Raw genomic sequence first — 16,819 nt, 5'->3', positions numbered from 1 at the left:
AGAAATTAGTTGAGTAATTGGGAATTAATGCCTTGTAATTAAAGTAATGAAACGATACCCAGTATAGCGCAAAACGATCTAGTAGTTTTTGGCAGTAAGAGCAGTGTTTGGGGGGTGTTTGGTGTTTGGGGGGTGGTCCTGCTGGGTGGATGTGTAGGGCTCCTGGCACAGCAGGGCCCTGGGAGGAGCTCTTGGGCTGGGCAGGTTTGTGTGCTGCTCTCATTAAGTTTATGCCACACTTCCCTGACTTCAACAGCTCATCTCTTGGCCAACTTCTTCTGATTTTCTTTTTATTTGGGGGGGGAAGATGTGGTTTAAAATGAATTAAAACAAACGGTAATTGTGCATGTGTAGCTTTGCAGCTGTTGTCTCAGGCAGGGCTGAAGTGTGTCTGCATTGCTCATGGTAACGAGTTCTGTGCAGGCAATTACTGGCTTTTCTCTCTCTCTTCCCCATGCTCGGGGAAGAAGATCTGAGTTCCCTGTCCTCAGGTAGCAGTGACCAAGATCCTGTGGTGATGAACCCTTTAGTTGCTCCTCATTTCCCCAAGTGCAGACAGTGGGGTGGAAGTGTCTCTTTCCCAGGCACAGGGTGCCACTCCAGTCAGAGCCAAAGGTGCAACAAATCTAGTGTTAAGAATTGCTGCCTCAAAACTGTCGCAGCCACCGGGCACCGACTGCTAATGCAGCATGAACTTCTTTTACTGGCTGCAACTTGCTGAGCTGAATGCAAGGGGTTAACTTGTCCCGGCAGGGTTGGTGGTGGATCAGGGACAGTCTCTCCAGGCTGCTCTGGCTCCACAGCTGATCAGGTAGCAGCCGACATGAGAGCAGAGCCTGGGCACAAGGTTTGCATTGTGTGCTCTGAAATCCTGCAGGCTCACCGTCTGGGGCAGGCAGGCTCGTGGCTGCCTGGAGCAGCTTTCCCTCCCTGGCTTTGCTTCCTGTGGGTTTGTACAACTGGGGCTTGACCTGTAAATTACAGATTATTTTAAATAGCAGAAATAGTATCTGGGGAGGGTTAAACCGAGGCCCCACCTTTCACCACAGGGGTTTGGAATGGGGACTCTGACCCCCACTTGGGTCTAGGTGACAAAATTTGTGGCAGGTTATAGGATGTTCGAATGACAAAGGTTCAAACCTTTTGCAAGCTTTGAATACATTTTAATTTGAGGGCTGTGAAGGTCAGAATAGACCTCAATTATCATTAAACCAGGATATTCTTCCTCATGAGTGACCTCAGTGCTGTGAGCAGCCCAGGGTGCTGGCCAAGTCCTCTATTAGCACACAAGCTCCTAGCTGGGGAAATGAGTTTTGTGCTTCTGCCCAGGAAGAGGAGAGGAGGAGCAGATGGAAGCTGCTTGGGAAGCAGGGTGCCAGCAGGGGTGGTCTCTGCAGGCAGGCAGCAGAGCCCAGAGCTGCTGGCTGCAGGTGCTGGGGCACTGTGGGTGGAATGGAACGGGATGGCTCTGCACTTGCTTGTGTAAGTGATGCCACGTGGGCTGAAGGAAAGGAACACTGGGTGAGGACACCTATTATCGAGTGCTGTTTGTCGTCTGTTAATGACCCTTCTGTTGAGGCAGCAGGAATTTTAACTCCCTGTTACACGGGGCAGGGAAGGCAGCAGTGCCCTGGGGCAGCTCTGGGTACCTGTCCAGAAAGGCTCTGGCATGGAGCAGCTCCCGGTGCAGGGAGCAGCCCAGCGAGGTGAGCCTGGTGCCCCGGAGATCCAGTCCTGAGGCACCGGGACCGGGAGTGCTGTAAGATGGACCCGGCTGCTCTGGGCTGTGCGGACAGCTCAGGAGTCTCCAGGCCCCCGTGGCCCTCTCCGGATAAAGCTGTTGTTGCAGGATCAAAGCAGCTCTGCTTCCGTTCCCAGGGCATTCATTTAAGTCCTCAGAACTAGGTCCAACGTGGGATCCTGCTCATCACCAGGACAGAAGGAGGGCAAGGTGGTTATTAGGCACAAAGGGGCTATTGCCTCAAGTGCCCTACATACTCCTGACAACAGCAGGCTAGGAAAAAAGGATAGTTGTTAACATTTTGAAGTTCCAGTTGAGCCATCAAAAGGGAGGATGGTTGGCAGGTTTTTCTTCTGTGTGTTTGCAGGTAATAGGAGCTGCACTCAGCCTTTAAAGAATAGTGTTTCATCTCCTGGGGTATAATTACATCTTTCTAAGTGACTTACATGGAAAGCAGAATCATTCCCAATTAAGTGATGGGCTGCTGATTTCAGGCACTTGAAGAATTTATTAGTGAAGTGTGCTGGTCTGGGTGTACATCAGCTCCTTTGGGGAGGAATATATGAACGGGCAAGGATTTATCACCCTCTCCCACTGCCAGCTGCAGCCTCTGTGGCCTCTGGGCAAGCAGTGGCCACGGGGACAGAGAGCAGCAGAGCTGTAGCTACTCCCTTGTTCAGCCCATGGGCCTGTGATCCACAGGGATGGTTCCCTGCCAGGTTAAGAGAGGAGTCTGTGGTGCCAGAGCCACCTCTGGGCTCCTCTGCTAGTCCCCACTGTGGGGGTGTCCCCTGCCCCTTCGACATCCAAAGCAAGCTCTCCAGCTTGTTCCATGTAGCACAGCCTCCTGCTCCCCTGGCAGGGGGAGGGTTTGTAGCAGGAGCTGCTCTCTGGGGCACTGCTCTGTCCTCCTGCCAGCAGTGGTACAGAACTCCCAAGTGCTTTGGAATCCCCGGGGCAGGGCTGGGACCACCGGGTGCCCGGGAGCGTGCAGAGGGAGGGCAGGGCTGGCTGGCTGCCCCAGACGGACGCGCCCTCCTGATTAAAATCTGAACAAGGTTTCAGCTCCCTTTCCTTATTAAGTAGCTTGTAATTGCTTTCATTCACGTGATGAGGACCTTCCGAGTTGGTGTCTTCAGCGGGAGGCGGGCGCTGTGCTGCGGGCTGGCTCTGAAGCAAGGCTGCTGGTGCACCCCAGGAGCTCCCAGAGGTGGACATCACCTGTGGTCTCAAGGACCAGGGGTCTCGGTGGTGCTCTGTGCCTTTGAAAATCAGGGCTCTGGAATCACTGGTTAGCATGGATTTAGCCAGCAGCCCCACTGGAAGCACAAGTCTCAGGACATGGTCTGATGGGGTTTGGGTCCTGCATTGGCAGAACATTTACTCCTTGTGCTTGTGTTGGATGCTTTGCCAGCAGGAATTTACCCACTGTAACACCCATTTTCATGGGTCTCCTGTTGCCTGGGACATCCCAGTGTTATATCCCTAAGGCTGGTGTTTGGAAGTTGAGCACTAGCTGCAACCAGCCAGTGTGGAGGCTGAGGGACTTCAGTGAGAGTGTTTTGGCCACATTGTACTAGAAACAGGAGGCTGAGCTGGACTGTAAATTACAGATTATTTTAAATATCAGAGTTATTTTACATTTTTATTATTTTTATTTTAAACATCAGAAAGGCTGTCATAGTCATATTGTACAGGGATGGGCATCCAGGTTCCTCTACCATGATGCTGCTCATAGGGAAGGGCTGGAGAGAGAAGCAGCAGCACATGATGGGGACAGGCCTGGAGATCTCTCTGGCTTGCCAAGTGCTCTGCAGAACTAAGGAGATTGTAAACTGTCATAACTGGGCCAAATTCATCCCGGAAATCAGCCCTGAGTAGCTGATGGAGATGAAGACCCAGCTCATCAGCTGAGGCTCTCCCAGTGGTATCACTCAGATGATCAACCTCACCTTCCCCAGCGTACCCGGGGCTCCACCTGCCCTGCATACCTGAGACCTGCTGTCGCAGGGAGGGGAGAGGCAATCAGGGTGTAATTGCCTGGAAGCTGGTCAGATCCTGACTCATAAAGGGCTTGTGAGAACGTGGGGAGAGGAGAGGAATGTAAAAATTGCTCTGTCTGGTGGCCAACGTGTCCCTTCTGCCTCAAGGAGGACCAGGGCATCGAGGGCAGTTTCAGCTGACCCTGGTTCTCTGCTGTCCTGATCCATGCTGGGAACATCCCATGAATCTGGGGCCTTGGTGAGATACACCTGGAGTGGGTGGAGGAACTTGGGGAATTTTAATAGGGGCAGTGTCTTGGTGGGGGGAGTGAGTTAGATTTTCTGGCTAGGATCATGGTAAAGGAGACACTGGGAAGATGCTGGGGAGGCTGTAGCTGGCAGCTGCCTCTGCTCGGGCTGGTAGTGGTGAACCTGATACAGCTCCATGGGTTGGTTCCTCATGGCCAGGGGTGTTAATTACCCCTGTGTCCAGCATCACTGGGACTGGGGCTTCCTGGGGCAGCTCTTGGAGGTTCTCCTGGTTTCTCTTACTCTTCCCAGCTATGGGGTTTCTCACACAGCCCTGTGCTTCTGCAGGCAAAGCACTTACATTTTCATTTTGTTTTAAGGCAAAGAGTGTGGTGAAATTGGCAAGTATTTGCCAATCTGCATATTTATTATTTTTCCCCTTAAAAAAATATTGACTTTTGGAGAAAAGAAAAAACAAACAAAAAATGAAACACTCTCCAAATATTATTCTTGGCACTTGCAGGAAGAACGCAAGTCCCAGTGTTGTGCACCACTTGAAACATCCCCTCAGAGCTGTGTGTGCAGAAATGCCAACCCTGCTGAGCCCAGAGATGTCTGTGGGATAGAAACGTGTACTTCAGTTATGAATTTCTGTCATGAATTTCTGCCTTGCTACAGACTAGGCCACAGGAAGGTTTCAGCATCTATATTCTAGGTCTGAGTGTTGTGTACTGCTCATGCTGAAGTGTTTGCAGCCCCTGGACAGCTGGGAAGCAGGTGGGATTTGGCTTTGCACCCTGCTGTGCTCTGCATGGACACGTGGCTCTGGGAGTCACAGGCTTTTGGAAGTAGGTGAAATCTAAAGTCTTTCAGCTCAGGAGAAGTCTGTAAGAAGGTGCAGGAGGAGCTGGATTCTTCTTGCTGCCTAGAAGGTTTCCCTAGACCCTGTATTTGACAGGCAGGGATGGATGGATGTTCCTGTGTCTCAGATGTTGGCTGTAGCAGTGCCCAGCTGTGCCTGCTGGGAAGGACTCTCCAACAGGCAGGTTTAGGCACCATGGTCTGTCTGGGGTTTTTATTGCTTGCTGGATGACTCTCTAGCAGGTCATTCTCACAAGCTCATGTTGGTCCTGCCTTTCACACTGCCCAGGTGGAAAACCTGCTCATGTCCACCAGAGCTTCCTGCCAGCCCAAGTGCCAGGGCTCTGTCCACATGGAAACCAGTGCGTAACTGGGAAGAAATGTGGTGAGAAATGCAGTGCCTGTTCCAGTGAGGAGCCAGGGCATGGCAGGAGCACAGCCCTGAGCAGGGTCCCCAGGGGGACCCCAGCAGGGGCAGCCTCTGTCCCCTCAGCAGCCGAGGCAGTGGATGGACATCTGTCCACAGCCAGCTGCAGCTCCTGCCTTTCCCTGCTGTTCCAGGGCAGGATCACCTCTCAGAGCTGGTGTTTTCAAGCCAATCTCATATTTATTTCAGGATCCCAGGGCACTCTGCAGACACTAACCCTGAGGCTCCTCTTTCAGGTTGTCCAGGGAGTCCTTCAAAGTGATGCCATCTCAGAGTCAACAAACGGTGCAGGAGAGCCTGCAGAAACTGTCTGGGTCAGGAAGTGAAGAAGGATTATTGCTCATTTACATAATGATGGCACCCAAGGGTGCCAATTAGGATGAAGAGCCTATTGCACTGGTGGTGTGCAGACACTTGACAGGAGACAGTTGGCTCCAAAGGGCTCCCGCTGGGCTGCTGAAGGAAAACCTTCTGGATCAATAGGGAGAGAATAGGGATTTTTATTTATATAGATTTTTTTTGGTCTCAGATTTTAGATTTGTCGGGAATGTTTGGGAGAAAACATATTCCTGAACAGCTCTGTTTGGAATCTAAAACAGAGTGACTTGGTGACTTACTGTATGTCCTTTTATAACAGAGGTGTTCCTAGTCACACAGCAGGAGCATTTTGTCCCAGGCAGCGAATAAGCAGAAGATAAAAAGTGTGTGCAGCTCGAGAGAGCTTGTTTCCTAACAATAAGGCAAGAGGGAAGGGATGGACCCAGCTGGAGGCAGAAGAGGTTTTGGTCTGCAGGAGAGGGGGCATCTCCCCGTGCTGTGAGCATGGTGATGAGTTGGCTGCTGCGTGCTTGGAAACGGGGGGTTGCAGAGAGGGGGAGGTCAGTGTGTGGAGAGGGTTAAAAGAGAGAAAATGGGGTTCTGCAGGGATGGAGAGAGGACAGTGGGACAGTGAAGGACAGAGATGGTTGAGAAGTGTGGGGGGCAGGAGTGGGAAAGGTTGAAAGCCTTTGTCCTTGGAGCAGTGAGCAGCAGTTCCTTCCCCAGGAGCGCTGTGGCAGCGCTTGGGAGCCAGACACCCCCTGCCAACCCTCCCTGGCCCATAAATCCTGAGCTGCCTCCTGCCCAGCAGCACAGCCCCAGCAGATGGGCTGGCCCTGCTGCCTGTTGCAGCCCCAGAAGCCACATCTCCTGCTTCTTTTTCAAACCACCAAATGCTGGAATACCAAAACAGGGACAGACACAGCCATGAGGAAGATGTGAGCATTCTTCTTGACAGCAGCTTGCCAGTCTGTCTGTCTTTGGTTTGGGTTCCTGGGTCCCCTGTACCTCTCTTGTTCCTGCTTATTCATCATGGCTATCTTGGCACCCGTGGGGGTCAGTTTATCTGCCAGGTGTCACTGCCAGCTGGCATTAAAACATGGAAATGAGCTTTTTGTTCCTCATCTGAGAAATACTGAGTTATTCTAACTGCAGGATTCATGGTATAATCTGGGTAGATGTGTCTTCCAATGTTCTAGTCACTGAGCAGGCACTAAGCACACATAAGATCAGCCAAAAACTTCACCACGCTCGGTATCCTCTGTCCAACAGGAACTTACAGAAGGGGAGTTTAAAATATGGGCAAGAAATAGGGTGCTGGAATTGCTCTTTCCTTGCTGAACCCTCTCAGCCAAGCCCAGATCCCAGCCCCGTGAGCAGCACCACCGTGTCCCAACGCCTGTTTGCTGAGCCAGAAATACCAGAGGAGTCCAGCAGTGTTTGCTGTGGTCCCTCCCAGGGTGATGTGAGCTGGGAAGAGCCAGAGGAAAAGGCTTGGCCAAGGTGCAGTTTCTGGCACATTTTTGTACACAATACTGAGTGCCACCCTTTGTAGCTTCCCTTCCTTTTGGGTGTCTTTGTTAGGGGAACTGTGTGAATACGAAGCAAAGTTTCTGTTTAAGCAATAAGTGGAGAGGTGGTTCAGGCAGGGCTGGCACACCATGCCTGCAGGACCTGCCAGACAGAGTGTGACCAGAGTTCAGACCTCCAGGAGCTCCAGCCCTTCCTGAGAGTCTTTCCAACATGCTCCTAAACCTTTGCTTGTTCCTCTAAAAGGTCTGTGCTGGGGGGCTCACCACTTCTCAGTTTCACTGCTGGCCAGGCAGCAGCTCCCCAGCTCCCAGGTGCCTCCATGCCATGGCAGCATGCAGCCTGTCCCTCCTCCTGCCCCCATTGGCCCCAGATCAGGGCTCTGTCAAACTCTTGGGATAGGTCTTTTCATCTTCCACTTCCTTCAGCCTTATTTTGTCCTGGAATTGGAAAGCATTTACACAGTAGAAGAGAGCACCAGATGCCCCTGTGACTTAGTTAGCAGGGGAGCTGTGATCTGAACACCCCTTGCTCAAACACTGTAGGGGATGAAGCCACAAGGCTTCTCCATGTGCAGGTCCAAGGTGCTGTGGTTGCTTTTTAACCCAGAGTTGCTGGATTTTAGGTCTCCCAGCTGTGCTCCTGCAGACTGCAGCCATGTCTGCCACCTTGTGTATACCCAAGTATTCCGAGGCTCTTCATGGGTGTCTGGGACAATGCTGCAGTTTTCTTTTCTCTCTGAATCACAGGGACAATTAAATTTGTGTGGGAAGAGGCACCTGGGGAGGATAAGAGGTGCCTGCTCATGGTGAAAGCTGAATTAATGTTTGGGAGTGTTTGGGAAAGGGAGGGGGAGCCTTGGGGTGATAGCAGAGAGCTTGTTCACCATCTCAGTGCGAGCTGGCTGAGGAGTGGATGTGCAGGAGGTAGATCTTTGGCTGAGACAAGCCAGAGGAGCAGCCTGGGCCAAGAAGCAAGGCTGTGGGCTGGGCATTCCTGCTGGGCATGTGGCTTCACAGCAGCATTGCAGGGACAAGCCCACCAGCAGGTAACAACAACCTAATTTTAGATTCACAGGCTCCCAAGCAGGGCTGGGTGTTTTCCTCAGTGTGTAGCAGAGTCACTCCAGAATCCAGGTTCAGCAGGAACTTTGGGCAAGGAAACAACAGAGGGCTGTAAAAGCTGCAAGTTGTCCTTGACTTCATCCCACAGCTTCCATGAAACGTTTGAGAGAGTGAAAGAAGCAAAGAAGCATTTCTGGTAAATACCAGGTGCTGAGTTAACCTGGGTTCTACTGAGCTCAAAGCAGTGGAGCCATTTTGAGGGGGTTTACTTTCTTTTGTTAGTGTGTTTACAAATTAAAGAGTCAAAAACATTTGTCTTGGCAGAACCTGAAACAACCAATTATTTTTTACTGACTTTGTGGTTGTTTTGGGTTCAGCTACAACACCAAACACTCAGTGCTCAGCAAATTCCTAATGTCAGCACATCTCCAAGGCTGTACATCCAGCAGTTTCTCCTTGCTGCTTTCTTGGGGTCAGGGGGAGGAGGAGCCCAGCTGCCATCAGGAGCAAGAACTGACTCTTGCTCCTGAGACAGGCAGTAAGACATTCCCTCTGCTGGCTCTTGGGGCAATAACAGATGTCTCTGCCCGCCAAAACTTGCCAAGAGCAAGTTATACTCCCACTTGACAAGACCACCAAGGTTCACCCAAGCAGCCTCAGCTGCTCTTGAGTTCTCCAGACTCCAGAAGGTCTGTCCCACCTGAGTAGCTCTGGACACTTTTGTTAAGGTCTCTGCCACCACTTTCCTCCCTGACCTGCAAGGACACATCTGCCACAGCCAGTCTGAAGCCCTAGAGGGGTGCAGAACACACCCATTTGGTTGTTCCTGTCCTTGATGCTGAAGGTAGCTGGCATGGGAGGAAATCTGCTGTAGAGGCCACAGTCTCCCCATCCACCAGGCCCCTGGCTGTGACATGGTGGTGATGCTCTCCCTTCCATGGGACTTCAAAGTTTTTTATATCTAAAAACAGACTACTAATCTGCTTTTTCCCTTTTTCCTTTCTTCCAGGACCTTCTTGTCTTCAAACAGTAGCTGAAGGAGAAGGCAATTCCAAGAACCATGATGTCCCTGGGTGTCAGTAAAGGTAATTCCTCTCCCCATCCTAAGCTGCTGGGGGGTCTGGCCACTGTCAGGACTTTCCTTTGCTCGGTTCTACTGGAAGGAGACCTGTGCTCCCTGCTCACCTGCTGACACAGGGAATTCTTGCCCTTTCTCAGCAGCCTTTCCCCTCTCTCCTTCCTGTCCCTCTGCCTCCCCTAGGACGGGCCATCCCCCCCACGGATGAAGACCGCAGGAGGATCATTAGGCAGATGAAGGTTCGCACCACCCTGAAGGGAGACAAGAGCTGGATCCACCACCATAACTCAGACTCTGAGGAGGAGAAGAAGAGCAGCCCTCTGTGAGTGTGGCCACCAAGGAATGTTCCTTTTCTCCTTTCCCTTTCCATCACCAGCCTCCCATGGGTGCTCTGATCTCCAGCCTGCAGAAGCAGCACATGTGGTGCTAGCACGTTTTGGGGTCCCTGCGATGCCAGGAGGTGGCACTGCCAAAGGGCAGCAGTGCCCCTGTTTCTTTTTGATAAATGCAGGCTGGGGAGAAGCTCTGAAAAGTGGCCTTTCCTGGGAGCTGGGAATCCTGCAGCACAGGCAGATTTGATGTCCCAGGAGAAGGCCAAAGTTTTTTTGAGTGTGTTTCACCATCTCCAGAGTGACAAACCAAGGGGCAGACCTTGATGGGAGGGAGCTGAAGGGATTAGCCAGCCAGGTCTGCATCTCCCCTGTGTCACACAGCCCCCTGGCCAGGGGACACCACAGTCTGCACCTGCTTCTCTGTAATGAGAGAAAAAAGCAAGCCCCACCTTGGTCTGCTCCTAGCACCTCTCCCTGAAAACATCCCTGTCACGTTCAGCAAGATCCAGGTTAACAGTGTCATTGTGTTCCCTCTGTGCTCAGGTCCAGACAGGCTGGAGGGGGGTCCCCAGCCTCAACACCCACTGCTCCCCAGAGTGACAGGTAATTTTGGGGACCCATCCTGTTGTTCCCCTTCTGTTATCTCCTGGGGGTCAGTTCACACTTCCCAAGGTTTTTCTTGGTGCAGCAGCTCAGGTATCACTTGAGGTCCATTCAGCTGGATTTTAGCCACGTGGTCATTCCCCTTTGATTCTGATGCTGCTGCTGTTGTTTCTCCCTGTGTTTCTTACTTCACTGATGTCTGCTCTTTGCACAGGTCTCCTGCCTCCAAGCCTCAACCCGGTTACCTCATCAGGTTGGTACAGAGTGGCTTATGTTTGGGCTGGAGGGGAAGGAGAACTAGATCAGGAGCAACAAGCATGGAAAATATACTGTCTCTTGGGTTCTTCTTAGGTAGAAACATTTTACCGAGCTCAAGGAGGACCCTGGTGAAGGGACAGTCCTGCATGTTTGGTGGTGGGGCTTCCTCTTCTTTTAGGACTTCCTCTTCCTTCTTCTTCCTGGGCTGATGCCACCAGAGCCCCAAGCAGGCTGGCCAGCCCTGTGAGACCATCCCCAGCCTGGGTGCCAGGGGTTTTGCCATGGCCAGGGAGCAGGAAGGTGGGGCTTTTCTCAGGGTGACTCTTACAAAGAAGCACCTGCTAATTCTCTGTGTCCTGAGCCAGCACCTTCCTCCTGACAGATAGGCCAAAGAGTGGCTGCAGGTCTCTTCATGTCAGCTCAGAGATCTGTCCAGCAGAAACATTAACAGGTCTCTCTGCTCCCCAGGGGGGTGTTCACAAGGACCATTGATAAGACCCCTTCTGTGCCAGATCCTTCACCTTCCAATGACCAAAAAAGGTAAGTGTCTCTCTTCCTCCTCCTCATGAAAATGAGCTTTTAGATATTGTACTCATTTCTACTGACCCTTTGACTTTGGCCAGTACCTGTTGGCTTCCACTGAGCCCCAGTAAATCCCTGCTGGGTGCTGGAAGACGTGGCTGTTGGTTCAGCAGCTCCACTCAGCAGACCTGGGGAAAAGACAAGGCATCAAACCCTGTCTCCCTCAGCAGGGCAGGGGGGGCAGCTGGCTGGGAAAGGACTCACAGATTGGGGGTTAACTGGGCAAACAGCTGTGTTTGGGGGTTGAATCACAAGGAATCCTTGCAAAGCTGAAACACTTGGGTTTGATCTTTTCTATGTGGTTTGTTATTTTTTTAAACCTGTCTTGTAGGAGATACACTTAGATCTAGTAAGACCTGAACGTGGCTCCTGTCCAAGCAGGTGCTTTGCTGCTCCTCAAGTTAAACCCTTTGAAACCCTATTTTTTCCCCCTGTTTTGAGTCATCTGGGGAAAAAGATGATGCCTCAAGGTGTCTTCTTCCTCCTCACTGGTGGATGCTGGGTTGGAGCAGCACCATGCCACAGAAGGGTCTGCCCATACCAGCTCCACAACTCACAGTGGCCGTGGGGAAACAAAGTGGATCACAAATCCTAGCCCAGGGCTGTGAAGAGAAGAGAAATGCTGCCCTTCAGTTAAATAGCATTCCCTGAATTCAGAAAGTGGAGATTTGGGATCACCCTGTTTTCTCAGCTGGGGAAGAGGGTGGCGAGGAGGGAGAGTGCAGGAGGGTCCTGTTAACAGCTGTGATCTGCCTGCAGCACTGCCACCAAGGGGCTCAGATCCTCCTCTGGATACAGGATGACCACTGAGGACTACAAGAAACTGTGAGTGTGCCCAGGGGAGCAGCACGTTCTGCCTGCACGGGCTCAGCAGCACCTCAGCCTCAGGGATGAGGGCACAGCCAGGAATGGCTTCGTCAGCTGAGCTCTGCAGAGCTTTCACTGGAAACTGGAGCAGTTCCTGGTGCTGCCTCCAGGGCTGCGTGGGCCACAAGGCTTTCCTTGACCTGGTGATGGCCTCGGTATGGGGTGGTTTTATCGCTTGGCAGCAATTGAGGTGGACGCTGGGGGGTGTAGCCAGGGAACTCTGTTTGCTGCACTGGTGGCCTTCCTGAAAGCAGAAGAAAGGAGGGGGCTTGTGGCAGAACAGCACTGCTGACATTCCCTGCTCAGCTTTTTGGGTCAGACTGGGGCTGAGTGTTTATTAAGAACTAGCCTTTAGGCCTGACCCTGTACTAAGAAAACAAAACCCTCTGGGGATACGTGCATGAAAAATACAAGGGTCTTCCACACTCATGTGCACAACACATCCAGAGCCTGAACCCATTCCCACTGCCCTGCCCTTGGATTTGCCTTCAGCTCTGCCTGTGCTGCCTCTGCAACAGTCCAAGAGCAGTTCCCTTACCCTGGCTCTCCCCTTTCTGCTCCAGAGCTCCATATAATGTCAGGCAAAAATCTGTGGACTTGGAAGAGGAGGATGCACCTTTTTCTCCAGATGAGCACAAAAAGAGGTAAGCCCTCCAGGTGACCACCTCTTTCTTGTAGGGGCAGTGGCAGGTGGACTGACTTCAGTAGAACTGTTGATCCTGGGAGGGTCAGTTTGGTGATGATAGCTGAGCCATTAGGGCTGATTGCAGTAAAATACAACTAAGCAGAGAGTTCTGCACAGGCCACGCTTTGCCCACAGGCTGCTGCACTCCCAACAAAATGTAATTAAAAGCCTGACATGATTCAACCTGACAGCATTCCCCAATTAGTTGGGCAGCTGGGAAAGGTTTGTGGAATCTGCAGAGTGTCTGTGAGAAAAGATGAGGAGGCAGGAGGAGCCCACAGCCCACGTGTGTACCTTGGGTCTGGACCTCCTGGGGACTTGCATCCAGGTCCAGGCAGGTTTCTTGTGCTCATACCAGCAGTAGAATGTGTCTCTTCTGTGTGGCAGACCCCCATCTGATGCCTTCAGTCAAGTTTCTGAGCATGCTTTTCCTCAGACACAAGACCTTTACAAATGAAAACTTGGTGACTGGGGGACGAACCGGTCCAAGTCCTTGCAGAGACCTGCCCAGCTAGCACATCAGCCACAAAGCCTGGGCCCCATTTTATTGTCCTGTGGTGTGCAACATTGCAACAGTCCAGGCCCCAGAACTGGGAAAAGCCTCCAAGAGCCTTGGGAATTCTTCCTTGCTGAGAGGGGGGGAAATTTAAGGAAGAGAAAAACCATGACAGTCTCCAATTTCCCGAGGCCTGCAATCAAGACCTCAGATTTCAGAATAAGCTGTGAATACTGCTCTGTCCAGCTTTGTTCCATGGGAGGGGAAGATCAGGACAAATACCAAAACCCTCTCTTTCCCTCTGCCCTCCTGGACGAGGAAGTGTTGGGGTTTTTTTCAGCATGAATGAGACTAAAGAAAAAGAGAACACATTGTTGCCCCTGGGGTTTCTGCTCCCCAGAGAAGGGAGCTCCAGCAGGGTTGGCACCAGCCTGCACTGGGTGCTTCTCCAAGGCTGCAGCCAGCAGCTGCTGACAGCAGGAGCAGGATGTGACCCCTTCCCTCCCTTCCAGGACAGAGGCAGCCAACAGTGTCCTGAGGAGCACAGCCAGCAGGGAACGGGCTTATGTCCTCTCAGCAGCCAAGAAAAGCAACGGGTGAGTCTGCTTCCTTCTTGGGGAAGCTTCTTTACTCCACATGTTGTAACTGGCTGCTCCTCCCATCTTCATTTCCTCTGCTCTGCAATTTGCACAGGTGTAACACACCAGGTCCCTTGGCTCTGCCCAAGTGGCCTTTCCTGAGCCTCTCATGCCTTGCACCACATGGGGCAACCACGGGCCAGGGGCTCTGGGGGAGCTGCCCCTGCCCAAGGTGTGTCTTTACCTCCCACCTTCTAACTGCTGCATTGGTGCTTCCTTTCCAGCAGCCCGACACAAGACTTTCCACCCTTGTTTGCCAAGAGGTAGGTCAGTGACCCTCTGAAGTCCATCTGTGAGCTGCCCCAGGGCTGCTGGCACACACTGGGATGGGAGGTCCCCAGGTGGTGGAAAGCAGAGGAGGAGGGACACTTCCTTGAAGGGATGCTTTGGGCTGGGTCACGCTGGGTTTTGAGAGCCCCTGGTGTTGTGAACACCAAGAATACAGGACTGAGGATGATTTGGGTTGTGGACAACCTGAAACAATCATAGAATCATTAAGGTTGGAAAAGAGGTCTAAGATCATCAAGTCCAACCAACAAGGAGAGACTTGTTCATCTGCTTTTCTTCTTCCAGGGGAGGCTGATTACAGCCAGCAGGGTGAATCCTCTTCAGGCATTTACCTTCCAGAGCAGATGGGGTGACAGGAAAATGATGTAGGGTGCTCTCTGGAATCTCAGCATTCAGCTGATGCTGTTTGTAAAGCTACAGCAAAATGCCAGAGATGAGGGCTGAAGGTCTGGCAGCCCTCAGGCAGCTGAGCTGCTCAGCAGCAGCAGAGCAGAGGGAGCATGAGGAGCAGGAAAAAGCTGCTCCGAGGGGAAACAGAGGGAAAACACAGCTTAAGGGAAAGCTGCCTGGCTTAGCTAGCAGTGGGGAGTAGGAATCTGTCATATTTGTCTCTCTTTTTGCCTTTTTAAAGAATTGAGATAGAAGAAGAGGAAGGACAGCAGAGGAGGAGTCCCACTGTGTCTGGTTCGTGCAGGTTTACACCAGATGACAACAGGTATTTACCTCACCCTGGAGTGATGTGTTGACTGTCTTTGGTTTTAGGGCACTCTAATTTGCCATCTTTGCAGATCACTGCACTTACCTGCAAGGCAGCAGCTCTCTGACCACAGCTGGGGAGGAAGGGCTTTCAGAAGGGCCTTCCCAGAAATCCCAGGTTGCCCATTGCTTGGGAAAAGGGAAAGACACAAAATGAAACCTGAGGTTGGCTGCCTGGTGAAACAAATGGGCAGGCATGGGGACAGGGCCAGAGTGCCACAAAGCACCCAGCTAGCAGCCCTGGAGGGTGACAAACTGCCTTTTAACTACAGCCCAACTCTCCTGGGAGTCGTGTGGTGTAAACCTGCCCCTGAGCCCCTCTCCCCCCCGCAGTCCCCTCGGCCTCATCTTCCCAAGGTGCTCAGATGGCCCAGGAATGAGCCTGGCAGCTCTTCTGGAAAGACAGCTCACAGGAGGAGTTGGAGCAGGCTCAGATGAGCTCACTACCCACCAAGCAGCCACCAGATAGTGATGATCTTCTCTTACTAGCAAACTTGGCTGAGTGAACTGACCCCCTCACCTGGACACAAAATCCTCAATGTCCCATCATTCCCAGTCCCCTGAGACAGCTCCCTGCTTTTGTTAGACTTTAGATTTAGTTATTCTGCTGTGATAGCAATAGGTAGGTGTGACCAGAGAGGTTTGAGAGCTTCATTATCTTTAAATTGACCTTTGCTTTGATGGGAAATGTTAGCCTCATTGTGAGCCCCCAGCCCCTCTTATGAAGCCCAAGGGTCGGTGGAGCCACGGCTGGAGTGACCAGGTGGGATGTGAGACCTGGGAACAGGCTGCCTCTGGTGTAAAGGGACATCAGTGACACCCTCCCCAGGCCCACACTGGTCAGGAACTGCTGGCACGTGGTGTGGGGCTGAGTGAGACCACCAGTATGCAGAAATGTTTGGCTGAAATGGAAATGTTTGTCCTAGGAGGGAGAATCCACCTCTGTTTTCAAGCAGATTCGTTTAATTTGGGATTCAGGTCTCCAGCCCTGCTCTGAGGGGTGGCTTGATGCCAGGCAGCAGCATGATTAGCTTCTCTGCCACTCTGGTCCTCAGTGGGCCCAGCAGGGAGTCCAATAGATGAGGCCACTCAGGCCAAAGTGCTTTTATTTTCAGGACAAAGAAGCCGCCTGATGAATTTTGGTAGCAATTCTGAGCCATTGTGGTGCAGGTTTGAGGAGTTCCCCTCCCTTCCTTACACATTACACATGTGCACATAGTGAAATCCTTTTATGAATGCACCCAGCTTCAACCTGCACATCTGGGGAGGCTGGTTCTTACTGCAGGCTCAGACACTGGGGATAGAAGCAGCTCCAGCTGTTGAACAGAAACAGTTTCTCAACACAGTATTTCAGCAGAAAGGCAGATCCTGGCCCCATCAGTGCAACCAGAAAGCAGGACATGTCCCCCCCCCCATAGGAGAAGGCACCTAAAAAATCTATTGTCTTTAATGCCTTGTTACCTGTGGGTTTTTTTATCAGTACTAATGGGCTAAGAAAAAACACCTCTGGGTCGTCCTGGAATGAGCCAAAGGCAACAGCAGCATCTCCCTCCAGGTGAGTGTTGCAGCACAGCCAGGATGCCTTGGACATCCTCTGCAGCTCCATCACGGGTCAGAGGCTTCAGTGGCCTCTCCTCTGGGGGGGGAAATGAAGCAAATTTGCCAGCCTTGTATGTGGGAGACTCCCCTTAGATGCAGCAGCTGTTCCAAGAAAGACTTTCTGTCTAAAGCCATGGTGTGTCCTGCTGGGGTCTGAACATCCTGGTAGAAGTGGTCAGCACCTGCCAGGCACAAAACCAAACAGGCTGAACTCCTTATCAACAAATATGTATAGAGGAGTAATTTTCAGTTGCCTTCATCTCTTTGAATTCCTGACTACAGCAGAACAAACACTGGCAGGGTTTTCCACAGCCCTGCGAACAGCTTCTTGGTTACTGACCTTGTTCTGTGTTCATTGGCAGGAGGCTGCTGGCAATATCAGTGGTTTTAATTTAAAATTTGCTTCTGATAACAGGGCTTTGTTAGTGAATATACTGAAAACTGTGAGCTTTGTTTTCTGTTTTG

General features: G+C 51.8%; 1 protein-coding gene across 7 annotated transcripts in view; it reads left to right on the top strand.

Annotated features, from left to right (window-relative positions):
* The window catches only part of LOC127389785 (zinc finger protein 185-like), a 39,501-nt gene that overhangs the window by 5,205 nt on the left and 17,477 nt on the right, over positions 1-16,819 (top strand). For 5 of the 7 annotated variants that reach the window (XM_051630629.1, XM_051630624.1, XM_051630626.1 and 2 more), the window contains 11 exons: positions 9,182-9,257; positions 9,434-9,572; positions 10,126-10,185; positions 10,400-10,438; positions 10,912-10,983; positions 11,785-11,850; positions 12,456-12,536; positions 13,586-13,669; positions 13,936-13,974; positions 14,631-14,714; positions 16,236-16,310. In XM_051630629.1, the coding sequence (XP_051486589.1) occupies positions 9,233-9,257; positions 9,434-9,572; positions 10,126-10,185; positions 10,400-10,438; positions 10,912-10,983; positions 11,785-11,850; positions 12,456-12,536; positions 13,586-13,669; positions 13,936-13,974; positions 14,631-14,714; positions 16,236-16,310 (764 nt within the window). In that variant the 5' untranslated portion in view covers positions 9,182-9,232. The remainder of the gene's footprint in view (positions 1-9,181; positions 9,258-9,433; positions 9,573-10,125; positions 10,186-10,399; positions 10,439-10,911; positions 10,984-11,784; positions 11,851-12,455; positions 12,537-13,585; positions 13,670-13,935; positions 13,975-14,630; positions 14,715-16,235; positions 16,311-16,819) is intronic. The other 2 variants (XM_051630625.1, XM_051630628.1) reach the window with 2 other exon arrangements.

Source organism: Apus apus, chromosome 12, assembly GCF_020740795.1.
Source record: "Apus apus isolate bApuApu2 chromosome 12, bApuApu2.pri.cur, whole genome shotgun sequence".
Classification (NCBI taxonomy): Eukaryota; Metazoa; Chordata; class Aves; order Apodiformes; family Apodidae; genus Apus; species Apus apus.
The sequence above is the reverse complement of the archived record's forward strand: the minus strand, read 5'-3'. Positions and strand labels throughout refer to the sequence as shown.